Source organism: Poecilia mexicana, unplaced genomic scaffold (assembly GCF_051168715.1).
Source record: "Poecilia mexicana isolate PSO_F unplaced genomic scaffold, ASM5116871v1 scaffold_4, whole genome shotgun sequence".
Classification (NCBI taxonomy): Eukaryota; Metazoa; Chordata; class Actinopteri; order Cyprinodontiformes; family Poeciliidae; genus Poecilia; species Poecilia mexicana.
The window spans coordinates 31,677,070-31,689,579 of NW_028263373.1; the positions used below are offsets into that span (position 1 = coordinate 31,677,070).

The 12,510-nt window shown below is 42.6% G+C and overlaps 1 protein-coding gene across 1 annotated transcript; it reads left to right on the forward strand.

Moving 5' to 3' along the window:
* Positions 1-1,030: 1,030 nt before the first annotated feature.
* LOC106908129 (prohibitin-2-like) lies at positions 1,031-9,074 on the forward strand. The gene is made up of 10 exons (XM_014974121.2): positions 1,031-1,180; positions 1,753-1,885; positions 3,380-3,464; positions 5,419-5,498; positions 6,038-6,222; positions 6,572-6,701; positions 7,292-7,395; positions 8,297-8,374; positions 8,445-8,524; positions 8,860-9,074. Exons 1-10 carry the CDS (start codon positions 1,160-1,162, stop codon positions 8,882-8,884), a joined length of 921 nt encoding a protein of 306 aa, XP_014829607.1. The 5' UTR covers positions 1,031-1,159; the 3' UTR covers positions 8,885-9,074.
* The last annotated feature ends 3,436 nt before the right edge of the window (positions 9,075-12,510 follow it).

The window sequence follows — 12,510 nt, forward strand, 5'->3', positions numbered from 1 at the left end:
TGTAACTCTTCTTGTTTAGTTGTCGGTCACCTAGTACAATACAGAATAAAAAACTCTTCACAATGTGGCTTTGACTGCAGGCAAGTGGTCCGACAGGCTGAAAAATAAAAGACACGGTTAGTGTCGTGACTGAGTGGTCAGCCACGAACACCAACCGGCGCAGTTCCCACTCATAGGGTCACATTTTTCCAGCCCAACCACGAGAAAAACTTTACAAATTAATAAATATTCTTATACATTCTTAGACATCGGTTCCCTAGTGCTATTGCGTTAATTGTTGAACTAGAAAAATATGACCCTAAGTAAAAAAAGACGTGAAGAGCTGCCTCTCTCGCACCTACCTCCACCAGCGCTCCTCAGAATTCTGGTGGGGGAAGCCTGACGGACCCGTTGCATGCAGTCACTAATCACACCACTAGGTGGCTCCAAACAAACGCATTGATCAAAAATCTCATAAACACATACAACCCTACAATCATTTTGATCAAAACTCACACAGACACACACAAGCTTTTCTCTCTGTTACACAGGACAGGGGGGCGGTGAGGACCAGGGTTGAGAAACACTGAAGTAAGGCGTCTTTCAGCTGTATTGTAGCAGCAGTTAGTTCACAGTAGCCACAGCTGCTGAAACCTTCTGCCTTTTGTTTTCCAGATAATTTTTCATGTTTAAGCCACATATTAAGAATTCAAAATTATGATTAAAAAGCCTCTTAGTTTTAGTTTCAGAGATATTGGTGGCGATTTGGAGACATTGAAACACTGAGCATTCATTCTCAATTCCCTTACTAAGATACAATTTTCTGTAAGCCATCAAATTACTGTCAAGATAAGTATTATATTAGTAAACCATTTCAATGTATGGAGCCCCTAAAGGGACATTGAAAAAAATAAATAAATGAACTTTCTCGTGCGCACCAGATAAAGTTTATTTTTCGTTCAATGTCCCATATACACCTGTGAGACAGATCAGCCTCACAGGTGTATATGGGTTGTATTGGTTGTTCTGTTGTTCCATCGGTTCCTTAGTGCTATTGCGTTTCTACATCGTTAGGGGGAAGCACAGTGAAAAGTATGACGATTTTTTTCAAGAGGAAGAACTTCATGTTCCATTAAAGCTTTGCGGTCTCGACCTTGGATATCATACCAACAGCTGTAGCATGGGGAGTAAGGAGCCGAATGTAAGTGCTTTAAATGAAGGTGACCCAACCAGTGTGTCGTCCCTTTTCTTGATGTGTTATTAGTGGAGGTGAGGTGCTTACTGAGGAAAGGTTCACTCCATTAAAGGAGCCTCAGGTCGGCATGTTGGACTAGCTGCCTCTGCTTTGCTAGCGTTAGCCTCCATTATAGCTGCGGTATGAGTTTGGTTTGGTAAGGAGGCGGAAACAGCGCCGTGCTCCTCAGGACTCTGTTCGGAGGAACAATTCCAGTGTTCAGCTTGCTGTTCGCAGACTGGTTTCCAGTTAACTCACTCCTTTTAATGTTGGTTGGTTCCAAAGCTTTAAGCAAAGCCCCCATACATACCTCTACCCCACACATACACACATCCGGCCTGAACTGCTCTCACACGTTCTTGTAGATTCTTTTAAATATGTTGTTTTACTCTAAAATGTCTTTTGGCAGGTTATTTTTCCTCTTAACTGACATCTTGAAACTTATGACTGGTACTTTTTATAAAATTATCAATTTAACTTCATTTAAACACCTTGATGATCAGCATGTTCTCATCACCTTTATTCATACAAAACTGCAGCGCTTCATTCAGCACCTGAGGGACCTGACTGGCCGGATGTCTTCCTCTGGGGGCAAAGGAGCAGGACTGGGGCTGAAGCTGCTCCTGGGAGCTGGAGCCCTAGCATATGGCCTTAAAGAAGCAACCTACACAGGTACACTGCCTTAACACAGCCATCAGGGCCTAGGTTGGGCCCCTGTCCAAGCAGAACTGCTGGTTTAATTTTCCACAAACACTGTGAAGTGTTTCCACAAACAGTGTTTGTGGAAACACGGGAAGCTGAGAGTAGCTTCCCCATCAGATGGAATATCATAGAAAAGGGAATTTATTTCTACCTTGATATGTAAATGTTAATGTTTCCAGTCTTGTTCTCATAGGGAACATGGGTATTGGTTGTTGAGGTTGAGACGCATTATTGCTGTATCCAGACATAGTAATGGAAAGTTCAGCGGAAGGAAAAACATGGATGCCCATATCTTCAATAGGATTGTCAAATAATGCAAAGCCTGGAGGAGGAGTGGAGAGAACCAGAATCTACTGACAGGTTGCCTCCAGTCAGAGAGGGTCTGGGTCTATGTCTGGTTCTGGTCCACTGGGTTTTCTGAAGTCCAGTGAACTCAACTGCCTACCAGGACATTTTAGATAACTTTATGCAGCTCCTGCTGACCAGCTGGATGGAGATGCTGATCTCATTTTCCAGCAGAATTTGGTCCCGGCCCACAGTACCAGGATGTGGAGGGGTTCTCTTATGCTTGGACAAACAAAAAATGACTGCCCAAGGCCAGAGATCACTTTAGTGAAATTTATTCAATTCTTCAAGTGAGCAAAAAGGTGGCAGGTGAAGAATATATACAAGGACGTCCAGATAGGTCAAAACAAACAAACAGTACCTTCAAGAAAAGAGTCCATCACCTTCACTGTGATATGGCAGGAGTCTAGCCACAGACTGCCTCCCTGTGGCAGAGCCCTGCTTTTAAAGCCACAGGCTCCGCCCACAGAAAGACCAATCAAGCAAACAAAACAATTACTTCTAACTCAAATGAACTCTTAAAGGATACAAAACAAATCATAATAATAAGGAAAATAAATAAACTTGTAATCAAAAATACAATAATCAATTTAATAGAGAACACTCGGTATGTTCCGATGACGTCATCACCCGACTCCTGGCGCGCCACACCCGGAAATGACTCTGCTTGAAAACAAAACTAGTAAAATGTTTGGAAATGAAAACAAGTTAGGATGATGCCAACCGAAGCAGGAACACCACGTGTGCACCCACGATGAACCGCATCAGTCTAAGCTGGAACAGAAGTTGTTAGTAATTGTGTAGGTTTATGTATATATGTGTACGCATGTTGACACGGACTCATAATTAAGTCCCAGCTCGTGACAGCTCCTCCATCACACAGGACCTCCTCTATCACCATGGTGTCACCTCCAGCTGTTTGTTTTTGATAAAATGAACAGGAGCAGATCTCACTCTGAGCTGTTAGGATCCACAAGAATAAAAATCAGGGTTGGATTAACTCAAAACAGTTTTGAGGGTCTGATTTATTTATTTTTTTGTGTGTGTGTTTTTGTCATCAGTATGTTAACTGAAACTTGTTCTGTGTATGTGTGTGTGTGTGTGTGTGTGAGAGAGCAGTGGAGGGCGGCCAGAGAGCCATCATCTTCAACAGGATTGGGGGGATGCAGATGGATACCATTCTGGCTGAGGGGCTTCATTTCAGGTACTCTCTGCCCTCCTCTGCTGGCTGGGAGGGCCAACCACCCATCATTAAGTGTCTCAACCAGGGGTGGACAATCCTGGTCCTTGAGGGCCGTTGTCCTGCAACTCTTAGATGTCTCCCTGATCCAACACACTTGAATCCAACAGCTGAGTCACCTCCTAAGTGCAGTCAAGTTCTTCAAAGTCTTTATTTGACTCGGGTGTGTTGAAGTAGAGACGCATCTAAAAGTTGCAGGAGACCGGCCCTCGAGGCCTGGAGTTGCCCACTCCTGGGTTCAGATTTATTTTATACTTAAACCGGACCAGACAGTACACTGGTGATCCATTTTTAGTTCTGTACATGTAGAGATGCTGTCATACAAATATTAACATTAATAATTCACCTAACATGGAGGGTTGGTCATGGCTAGGGAGAGTTTAACTGAGGCAGAGAAGCAATGCAATCAATTTAGTGGAATTATAGATAACAGCAATATAGTTGTTGAATTTTGATATTGGCCTAGACCAGTGGTTCTTAACCTGGGTTCGATCGAACCTCAGGCGTTCGATGAGTCGGTCTCAGAGGTTCGGCGGAGGTAAAGACACACTTGTTTAAAGTCGTAATGACGCCCCGCTTTGCCATCACTTGCTGCAGAGAATCACGTTACATTGTTTAGCCAATCAGTGCTGCGGAGGAGCAGTGATTGAAGGAGCTCCACTCTCAGCATGGATTTGAACTTGTGTCTTTAATTACTTCAGCAAAGCTCACAGTTTTTACCAAATTCTGTAGCTTTCAGTGTACAGTGATCCCTCACTATAACGCCTTTCACCTTTCGCGGTCTCGCTGCTTCGCGGATTTTTTTGTGCAGTTTTTTCACCGCATTGTGTTCTGCGTCCTGATTGGATAAACAGTCTCCGAGCCCGAATGAGCTCGGAGACTGTCTACCTGTTTGCCAATAACGTTACGGTATTTAAATATAAGTAATACAGCTTGGCCATTCAGGAGATGAAAGCTGAAAACTTTGCATGCCTGCTGGAAAAATCCATCGCTCTGCCGTAGATACAGCTGTGAATCTCGCGGGGTAAGTTGGAGGAGACGCTTTAATGACACGACTTCAGATCACATTAAGGCCCGATTGAGGAACACGCACATCCGCTGAACTGAAAACAGGTTTTATTCTTTGGTTTCAATGTAGAGTATTTAATTGTCTTGTATAATAATTGTAAAAACTAAAGGTAACTACTTCGCGGATTTCACTTATCGCGGGTTATTTTCGGAACGCAACCACCACGAAAAACGAGGGATCGCTGTACTTCTAAATCTGCTCCTTAGTCGCATCTTTTCGGGGTTGCTACTGCCTCTGGTGGCGTGGGGTGGTAACACAACTAATATAATTACATTACTAAATCCGAATACCGCAAAGTCTTTATTATTTATTATTAATTTTTCATTCTCTTAAGAATGTAGAGCTAATTAATTGGTCTAAACAATACCTTAAAGTGGTTCCAGTTTCTCTCAATGGCCAACTTGTTGAAACTGTGGCAAATTTTAAATACCTTGGGTCGTTCCTGGACAGTCAGCTCAACTTTGCTGAAAACACTGACTATATCTTTAAGAACTGTTCTCAGAGACTCTACCTTTTAAGAAGACTTAGTGATCTTGGGGTGACCCAACTAGACTCTGAGAGTCTAGTGATCTTGGGTCACCCCTATGTCTTGAATTTGGAGGGAAAAAATCATATTTTATTTATCACTACAGAAGGGTTCAGTGAATGCGCATATGAAACTGGTGGGTTTGGTACCCAACAAAGGTTAAGAACCACTGGCCTAGATATTTCTATCTTCACTTTAAATAATTTACTATCTGTTACAATTGTTATGACACAGTTTAATGACAGTTTTATACGATTTAGTTGATGTGTTGGTGTTTGCTGCGACAGATTTCAAACAGCACCATTCTAATGTCCATGCTGCAGGATCCCGTGGTTCCAGTATCCAATCATCTATGACATTAGAGCTAAACCTCGTAAAATCTCCTCACTGACTGGAAGCAAAGGTGATAAGCACTGAATACACACCTACACACTGCTGCTCAGTTACATTCTGTGTTCTTCAGCAAAGTAGAAATCTTGTGACTTTTGTTACTAAAGTTTAATACAACACACTGTTAGAAAAGCAGCTGTACTTGTTCTACATTAAGAGCTTATTATGTTTTATAGTGTTTGATAAATACAATGGATGGATGGATGTTGTCTCCTGTAAGAACTGATAGTTATAGTTTAGTGGAATTCGATTTAGAAATGGTTCCAGTCAGTACAGTTCAGCACTACTGCCTCTGTATACACACACAGTCCAGTTACATTTTAGCTTTATTCATGTAGCAAATTAAAAAGTAAGCAGCATTACACATCATGGATTGTGTTGTCATAGTAACAGTCTCTCTGAGGTCAAGCTGTAGAAATCTAAACCATAAAGTTCATGGGAGCGTTCTGCAGATGAACCTCAACACCATTATTTAGGATAGCTTTTACTGTTTCCTGCTTTTCTTTCATGTCAGTAGAAATATGACAAGTATGGATATTTGTGTTTGTGCAGATCTGCAGATGGTGAATATTGGAGTGCGGGTGCTGTCCAGACCCATGGCGTCCAGCCTGCCTGTAATGTACCAACAACTAGGGAAGGACTACGACGAGAGAGTTCTGCCTTCTATCGTCAATGAAGTCCTCAAATCTGTAGTGGCCAAGTTCAACGCTTCACAGCTCATCACACAGAGAGCACAGGTGCTCCTGGTTCCCACGCTGCCTGCTGTTTCATATTGCAGCACCGACAAATCGGCCCAGTTCCCTTCATTTTGGGGGATCGGTGATCAGCTGATACTTGCATGAAAAACCGGTCTGATCCTCAAATGTCTTCTGTTCTTTTTACTCTGCAGCGAGAGGACAGACTGACTGACTAGGTCACGTCTGCATGTTAACAAGTCACTGCACTGTTAGTTTAGTGCCTTTGTCATTATATTTAGTAACTTTTCAGAAAAATATTGGTATTGGCCAAAATTGGAATCAGCATGTCAGGTTTTGGTGCAGGCCTAGCTTTTTCTGCTGCCCAGTTGAAACTGTTGTTGGTGTCCAGGTTTCCCTGCTGGTGCGCAGAGAGCTTGTTGAGAGAGCAAAGGATTTCAACATCATTCTGGATGATGTGGCCATCACAGAGCTGAGCTTCAGCAGCCAGTACACTGCTGCTGTGGAGGCCAAGCAAGTTGGTGAGTCTGGACCTGTTGGCTAACATTCTACTGACACTGGAGAGAAATGAAGCCACTAATATGTGTTTCTATACAATCAGGACCAAAGTTGTTCAGATTTAGGTTTAAAGTTCTTTTCCAATTCGGCCAACTTGAGTCCTGAATATGTGCAGGGAGCTAAAGATGAGGGTTTTGGTATGGAGACCTTCCATGGTATGGAGCGCATCACTAAACATAGATCTTTTAAAACCTTTCTTTATCTAAGAAAGCTGCTCAGATATACAAGAGTAATGCCAATAGAGATTTTTCCAACTGTAATGTTATACATTTTTAATCTGCCTTACCTTTTTCACAAAGTATAAATAAAAACAGAAACATTTTTTTTTTTTACAACTGATCCTCCACTTACTTAAATTAGCTTAGATTTAAACTCTGATTCTGCCAGGGTTATGAATACTGTTGGACTTAACATGATATGAAAATATTCAGATTAAGTGAGCAGTGAGCACTTGATTTCAATTCCTACGATCTGCTGGAAGAGAACACCGGGCATTCAGTACAGTACTACCAAAAAGAGAGGAGTTTATAAAGTATTGCTTGTGCATTTTTAGCCCAGCAGGAGGCGCAGAGAGCACAGTTCTACGTAGAGAAAGCCAAACAGGACCAGAGACAGAAGATCATCCAGGCGGAGGGGGAGGCAGAAGCTGCTAAAATGGTAACTGAATTTGGACTGAAGCAGATCCAGCTGTGTTTGTTTTTAATATGGAGACCAACACTGGATGTTCGCTCAACATCCACAAGTCATCTTTAGTTGCTGTTAAAGCTGCAGTGTTACTTTTATTAAAAAAACAAAACATAAAAATAATTATAAATAAAAAGTGTTTTACATATTTGTTCTGTCACCGTATTGACTGTATAATGATGAGTGAGAAAAAATCCAGCTCCTCCGCCTCCTCCCAGTGCTACTATTAGTCAAAAACAATCAGTCAGGAGGAAGGCCTTTACGCTGTCAATCATGCTTGTGTACACACTGCTCACACTCAGTTCCATTCCTCTCTGCTACACTAGTTCCCCAGAGCAGATCCTGTCATCAATGCTCAGGCTAGTTAGCATAGCAACCGATGACGACAGATAAAGTTTTCTGGAATAGTAAGCCGTTTATCTGCTGGTCGCACATTTAGCAGCGCATACACCAGCACGAACTTCCTCTTGTCTCTGATTGGTTGTTTTTGACCAGGTGGTGTATTAGCATCTACTATTGCAGATGCTAATAGTAATATAAGGTGGAGGAGCTTGATTTACTTTTTTCCCTCCCCCTCTCACAGATTATGGATCTCATATTATACTGTCATGACATAGTAACAGTTTTTACAAACATGTAAGAAAACATTTTTTTATAAAGGTTACATACTATGACTTCTAAGTGCTTAATAATTGGCCTTTGACTTGATTAGTTCAGTGTAATGTTACCTGAAGGCATTTTCAACAACCTTCTTGATCAGAATAGTGATATGTTTACATCTCAGTATGTGAAAGGTCAGTTTTACTGTGTTTGTGTGTTTCTGACCTTGCATTACACTTGAGCTTATGTTGAATAACTAATTGGTCTCTCTCAGTTGGGCCAAGCTGTGACCAAGAACCCTGGTTACCTGAAGCTGAGGAGAATCAGAGCAGCTCAGAACATTGCTAAGACGGTTGGTGTGATCAGCCTTTTCAGGAGCTTTGCTGATGATGAATTATGCTAAGTAGAGTGTCTGCTTCTAGGTGTCTGCATCTCAGAACAAAGTGTACCTTAATGCTGACAGTTTGGTTCTGAATCTACAAGATCAGACGTTCTTCAACAGGTAGGTTCCACTGCCAGACTCTGCTTTACCTATCTGACTCTTTATCATATCTCTAACTTCTACTTCCCATTTCATTCTGAATCCTTCCCAATTAACAGAAAGTCAACAAAGTAAAACCTGAAGAATCTATAAGGATTAAAAGCGTAGCAACATGTTTATTTCCTCTCACATGGCATCACAGATGTTTTCTGGCTTTAGAGTTTAAATGTTGAGGCTCATCTTTGAAAGTTTAATATAAGGGTGTCATTAATGAAGTTGTAAGCTGATGCCTACCTGTTGGTCTCTCCCACCTGCAGCTGCAGCTTTTAGTTTATTTTTTGCTGTTCTTTTTCCAGTTTTTCGACTGTTCTGAAGAAGTGAGGAAGACGTGACCAGTGGCAGCACAGCAGACATCTTATTAGACCCACAACATCATCATCCATCAATTTGGACAAGTGGGAAAGAACTGACTTTGTTTTTTCTCCTGGAGATTTAGGAGTTGCTTTTATTACTTTTTGAAGCCTGTACAATTATCTATGTGTAATAGAATAAAACTGGATTATGCACACTACCTCAGCCTAGTGCAGGAACCTTATGTTAACAAACCTGTTTTAGATAACCGTTGCTTCTTATCAGTGGCATTTGTAGGTTAGATCATTTTTACTCGCTCTCGTTTTAATCAAACTAGACTGCCTAATGAAGTAAAAATCGTTGTCACATTCAGAGTAATCTCAGTAGGCAACCTGGTTTCCAGAAAAGCTTACATTCTTTCAATTTGGACAAAATGAAAACTAAGTTGATATTGAGTCAGATGATGAACAGGTTGGAACTGAGAAGACTAACCATTAATGAGTTAACTTCAGAGGTGAAACCTGCTACAGATCTGTACATGGTTGGAAAGGGAAACAAATGACTAAAAAAAGATTCAGCTGGGAGAATATCAGGGGCCTCATGCATAAAGCAGCGTGAGCACAAAAAATGTGCGGTGTCATATGTTACACACAAGTCGGCATGTATAACATTAACATTGCGTCAACCTTTGCATAAATATACGCACGCTTTTTCGCTGGCGTGAAAATGTGCGACAGCCACGCAAACTTTTTCTGCGGACAATATCAAACTACAAAGAGTCAAAATTCACCTAAATGCACTTAAGTCTGACTACATTCGGTGTTATTTAGAACAAGAAGGATCAAACCCGATGTTTTTCATGATTTTAATATTCTATTGTTTAAATGTAAATGAAACGGAACCGCATTTATCCTCAGACAAGCTAACATGCATACAAAATAAAGAAAATAAAAGTACTATATACTTTTATTTTTATTTTATTTTCACTGAAAATAGTGCTTTTCCTCAGTTTTTGTCTAAGAGATGTAACGTTGGTCTGTGCGCTGAAGCGCATGGAATGCATCTGCGGGGTTATTTCATTCTCACTAAAAGAAGAAAACATGGTTGGATCAGCAGATTAACTCAAACCTGCTGAGTAAAACTAATCAACAGGTTTGATTATTTTTAAGGTGATCAAGGTGTGTAGTCAAACACGTATATTGCGCTTATAAGGTGTGCCGCGTAATGGAAGGATTCAGAGGGAGCAATTGATCAGAGATCATATTGATCTGCTGGGAAATGATGGTTTATGAGCGTTGAGATTGCTCAGACTGATCATCCTGGATTTCTGAGCAAAACTTAGAGAGCCGTGTGGTACCGGTACCAGTCCAGCTGCAGTCATCCTTCAATCGAGCTGCTCGCTTTGTGAATGCGCCTTATGGACATAAAGCATCTTTATTCTGTAAATGTACAATTCATGCACAGGATTCTACTATTTAGAATAAACGTCCACTTTCCCCACTCAAAGGACTCTCTGACACGCTGTCTTTAAATCCCGGCTGAAGGCTCTACTGTTCAGGCATTTGCACCATCTTAATTTGATTTTTTTTTTCTTTAAAATACATTTTTATTTTTGTAAAGGTGACATTATGTGCCCTCAAAGCTCCTTTTAAATAAAATACAGGGCTTAAAGAGCAGGTGGCTGGATTTCCGGCTTTTAACCAAACGGTCCGCCTCAACCAAACTAGTCTCCAGGCTGGACCGGAACTTGTCGGCGGCGACACATCTAAATTTGCAGTACCGTAATTCCGCCACACGTAGCGCTATCTGAAAAATTCCAACGGTTTCTGAAAGGGGAGACGTTGCACTTTCCAGCAATTATCGGGTTAATACGGCAACTTCACAGCTGCAGCTGCAGAGAGTGTGGTTAATCATCGCGGTAAAGCTAGCAGGCTCTGACTCCAGCCGGCCCAGCACACAATATACAAGTGCGCGGTAGCTCAAGACATTATGGTACACCCATTTACGTGCTGCTTTCACAATAAAAGCGCACATCCGGTCCATGTTTGAGCTACTCAAATCAAACCGCAGCATTTGCAAACAGAAAATAATATATGCTGAGAAACTAATACAAAATAAAAACTAATCTCTCTATTTATATCAAATAAAAAAAAAAAAAATCCCTTCTCACCCTCCGCGGGTGGTCTCTTTCATCCTCTGAGCTCGGGTCCTCTACCAGAGGCCTGGGAGCTTGAGGGTTCTGCGCAGTATCTTGGCTGTGCCTAGAACTGCACATTTCTGGACTGAGATGTCTGATGTTGTTCCTGGGATCTGTTTGAGCCACTGCTCCAGTTTGGGGGTGACTGCCCTGAGGGCCCCGATGACCACAGGCACCACTGTGGTCTTCACCTTCCAGGCCTTCTCCAGTTCCTCTCTGAGGCCCTGGTATTTCTCCAGTTTCTCATGCTCCTTTTTCCTGATGTTGTGGTCACTTGGTATTGCTACATCCACCACAACGGCTTTCCTCTGTTCTTTATCCACCACCACAATGTCCGGTTGGTTCGCCATTACCATCTTGTCTGTCTGGATCTGGGAGTCCCACAGGATCTTAGCTCGGTCATTCTCCACCACCTTTGGGGGTGTTCCCCACTTTGACCTCGGGGCTTCCAGTCCATATTCGGCACAGATGTTCCTGTACACTATGCCCGCCACTTGGTTATGTCGTTCCATGTACGCTTTCCCTGCCAGCATCTTGCACCCTGCTGTTATGTGCTGGACTGTCTCAGAGGCCTCCTTGCACAACCTACACCTTGGGTCTTGTCTGGTGTGGTAGATCTGAGCCTCTATTGCTCTGGTGTTTAGGGCCTGTTCCTGGGCGGCCAGGATGAGGGCCTCTGTGCTGTCCTTGAGTCCAGCTTTTTCCATCCATTGGTAGGATTTCCTGATATCAGCCACTTCAGTTATTTGTCGGTGGTACATCCCATGTAGGGGCTTGTCTTCCCATGATGGTTCCTCCAGCACCTCGTCCTCTGTTCCCCATTGCCTGAGACATTCGCTGAGCACATTGTCCGTTGAGGCTTTGTCCGTGATGTATTTATGGATCTTTGATGTTTCATCTTGGACAGTGGCTCAGTAGTCCTCTGCCTCCTTCCTTACGGCTTGTGTACAGTCTGAGGGTGCTGGATTTGGGGTGGAACCCTCCATGCATGGTTAGTAGCTTCCGAGTCTTAACATCCGTGGCCTTTATCTCTTCCATTGGCCACCTAATTATTCCGGCAGGGTATCTGATTACTGGTAAGGCATAGCTGTTTATTGCACGGATCTTGTTCTTGCCATTGAGCTGGCTTCTCAGGACTTGCCTTATTCGTTGGAGGTATTTGGCTGTGGCTCCTTTCCTTGTGACCTCATCGAGGTTGCCATTTGCTTGTGGTATTCCCAGGTACTTGTAACTGTGCTCTATGTCGGCTATTGTTCCGTCTGGGAGTGAGACCCCTTCTGTGCGGACGACCTTCCCTCTCTTTGTAACCATCCGGCCACACTTCTCTAGTCCGAATGACATCCCAATGTCAGTGCTGTAGATCCTGGTGGTGTGGATCAGTGAGTCGATGTCTCGCTCGCTCTTGGCGTACAGCTTGATGTCATCCATGTAGAGGAGGTGACTGATTGTGGTCCCATTC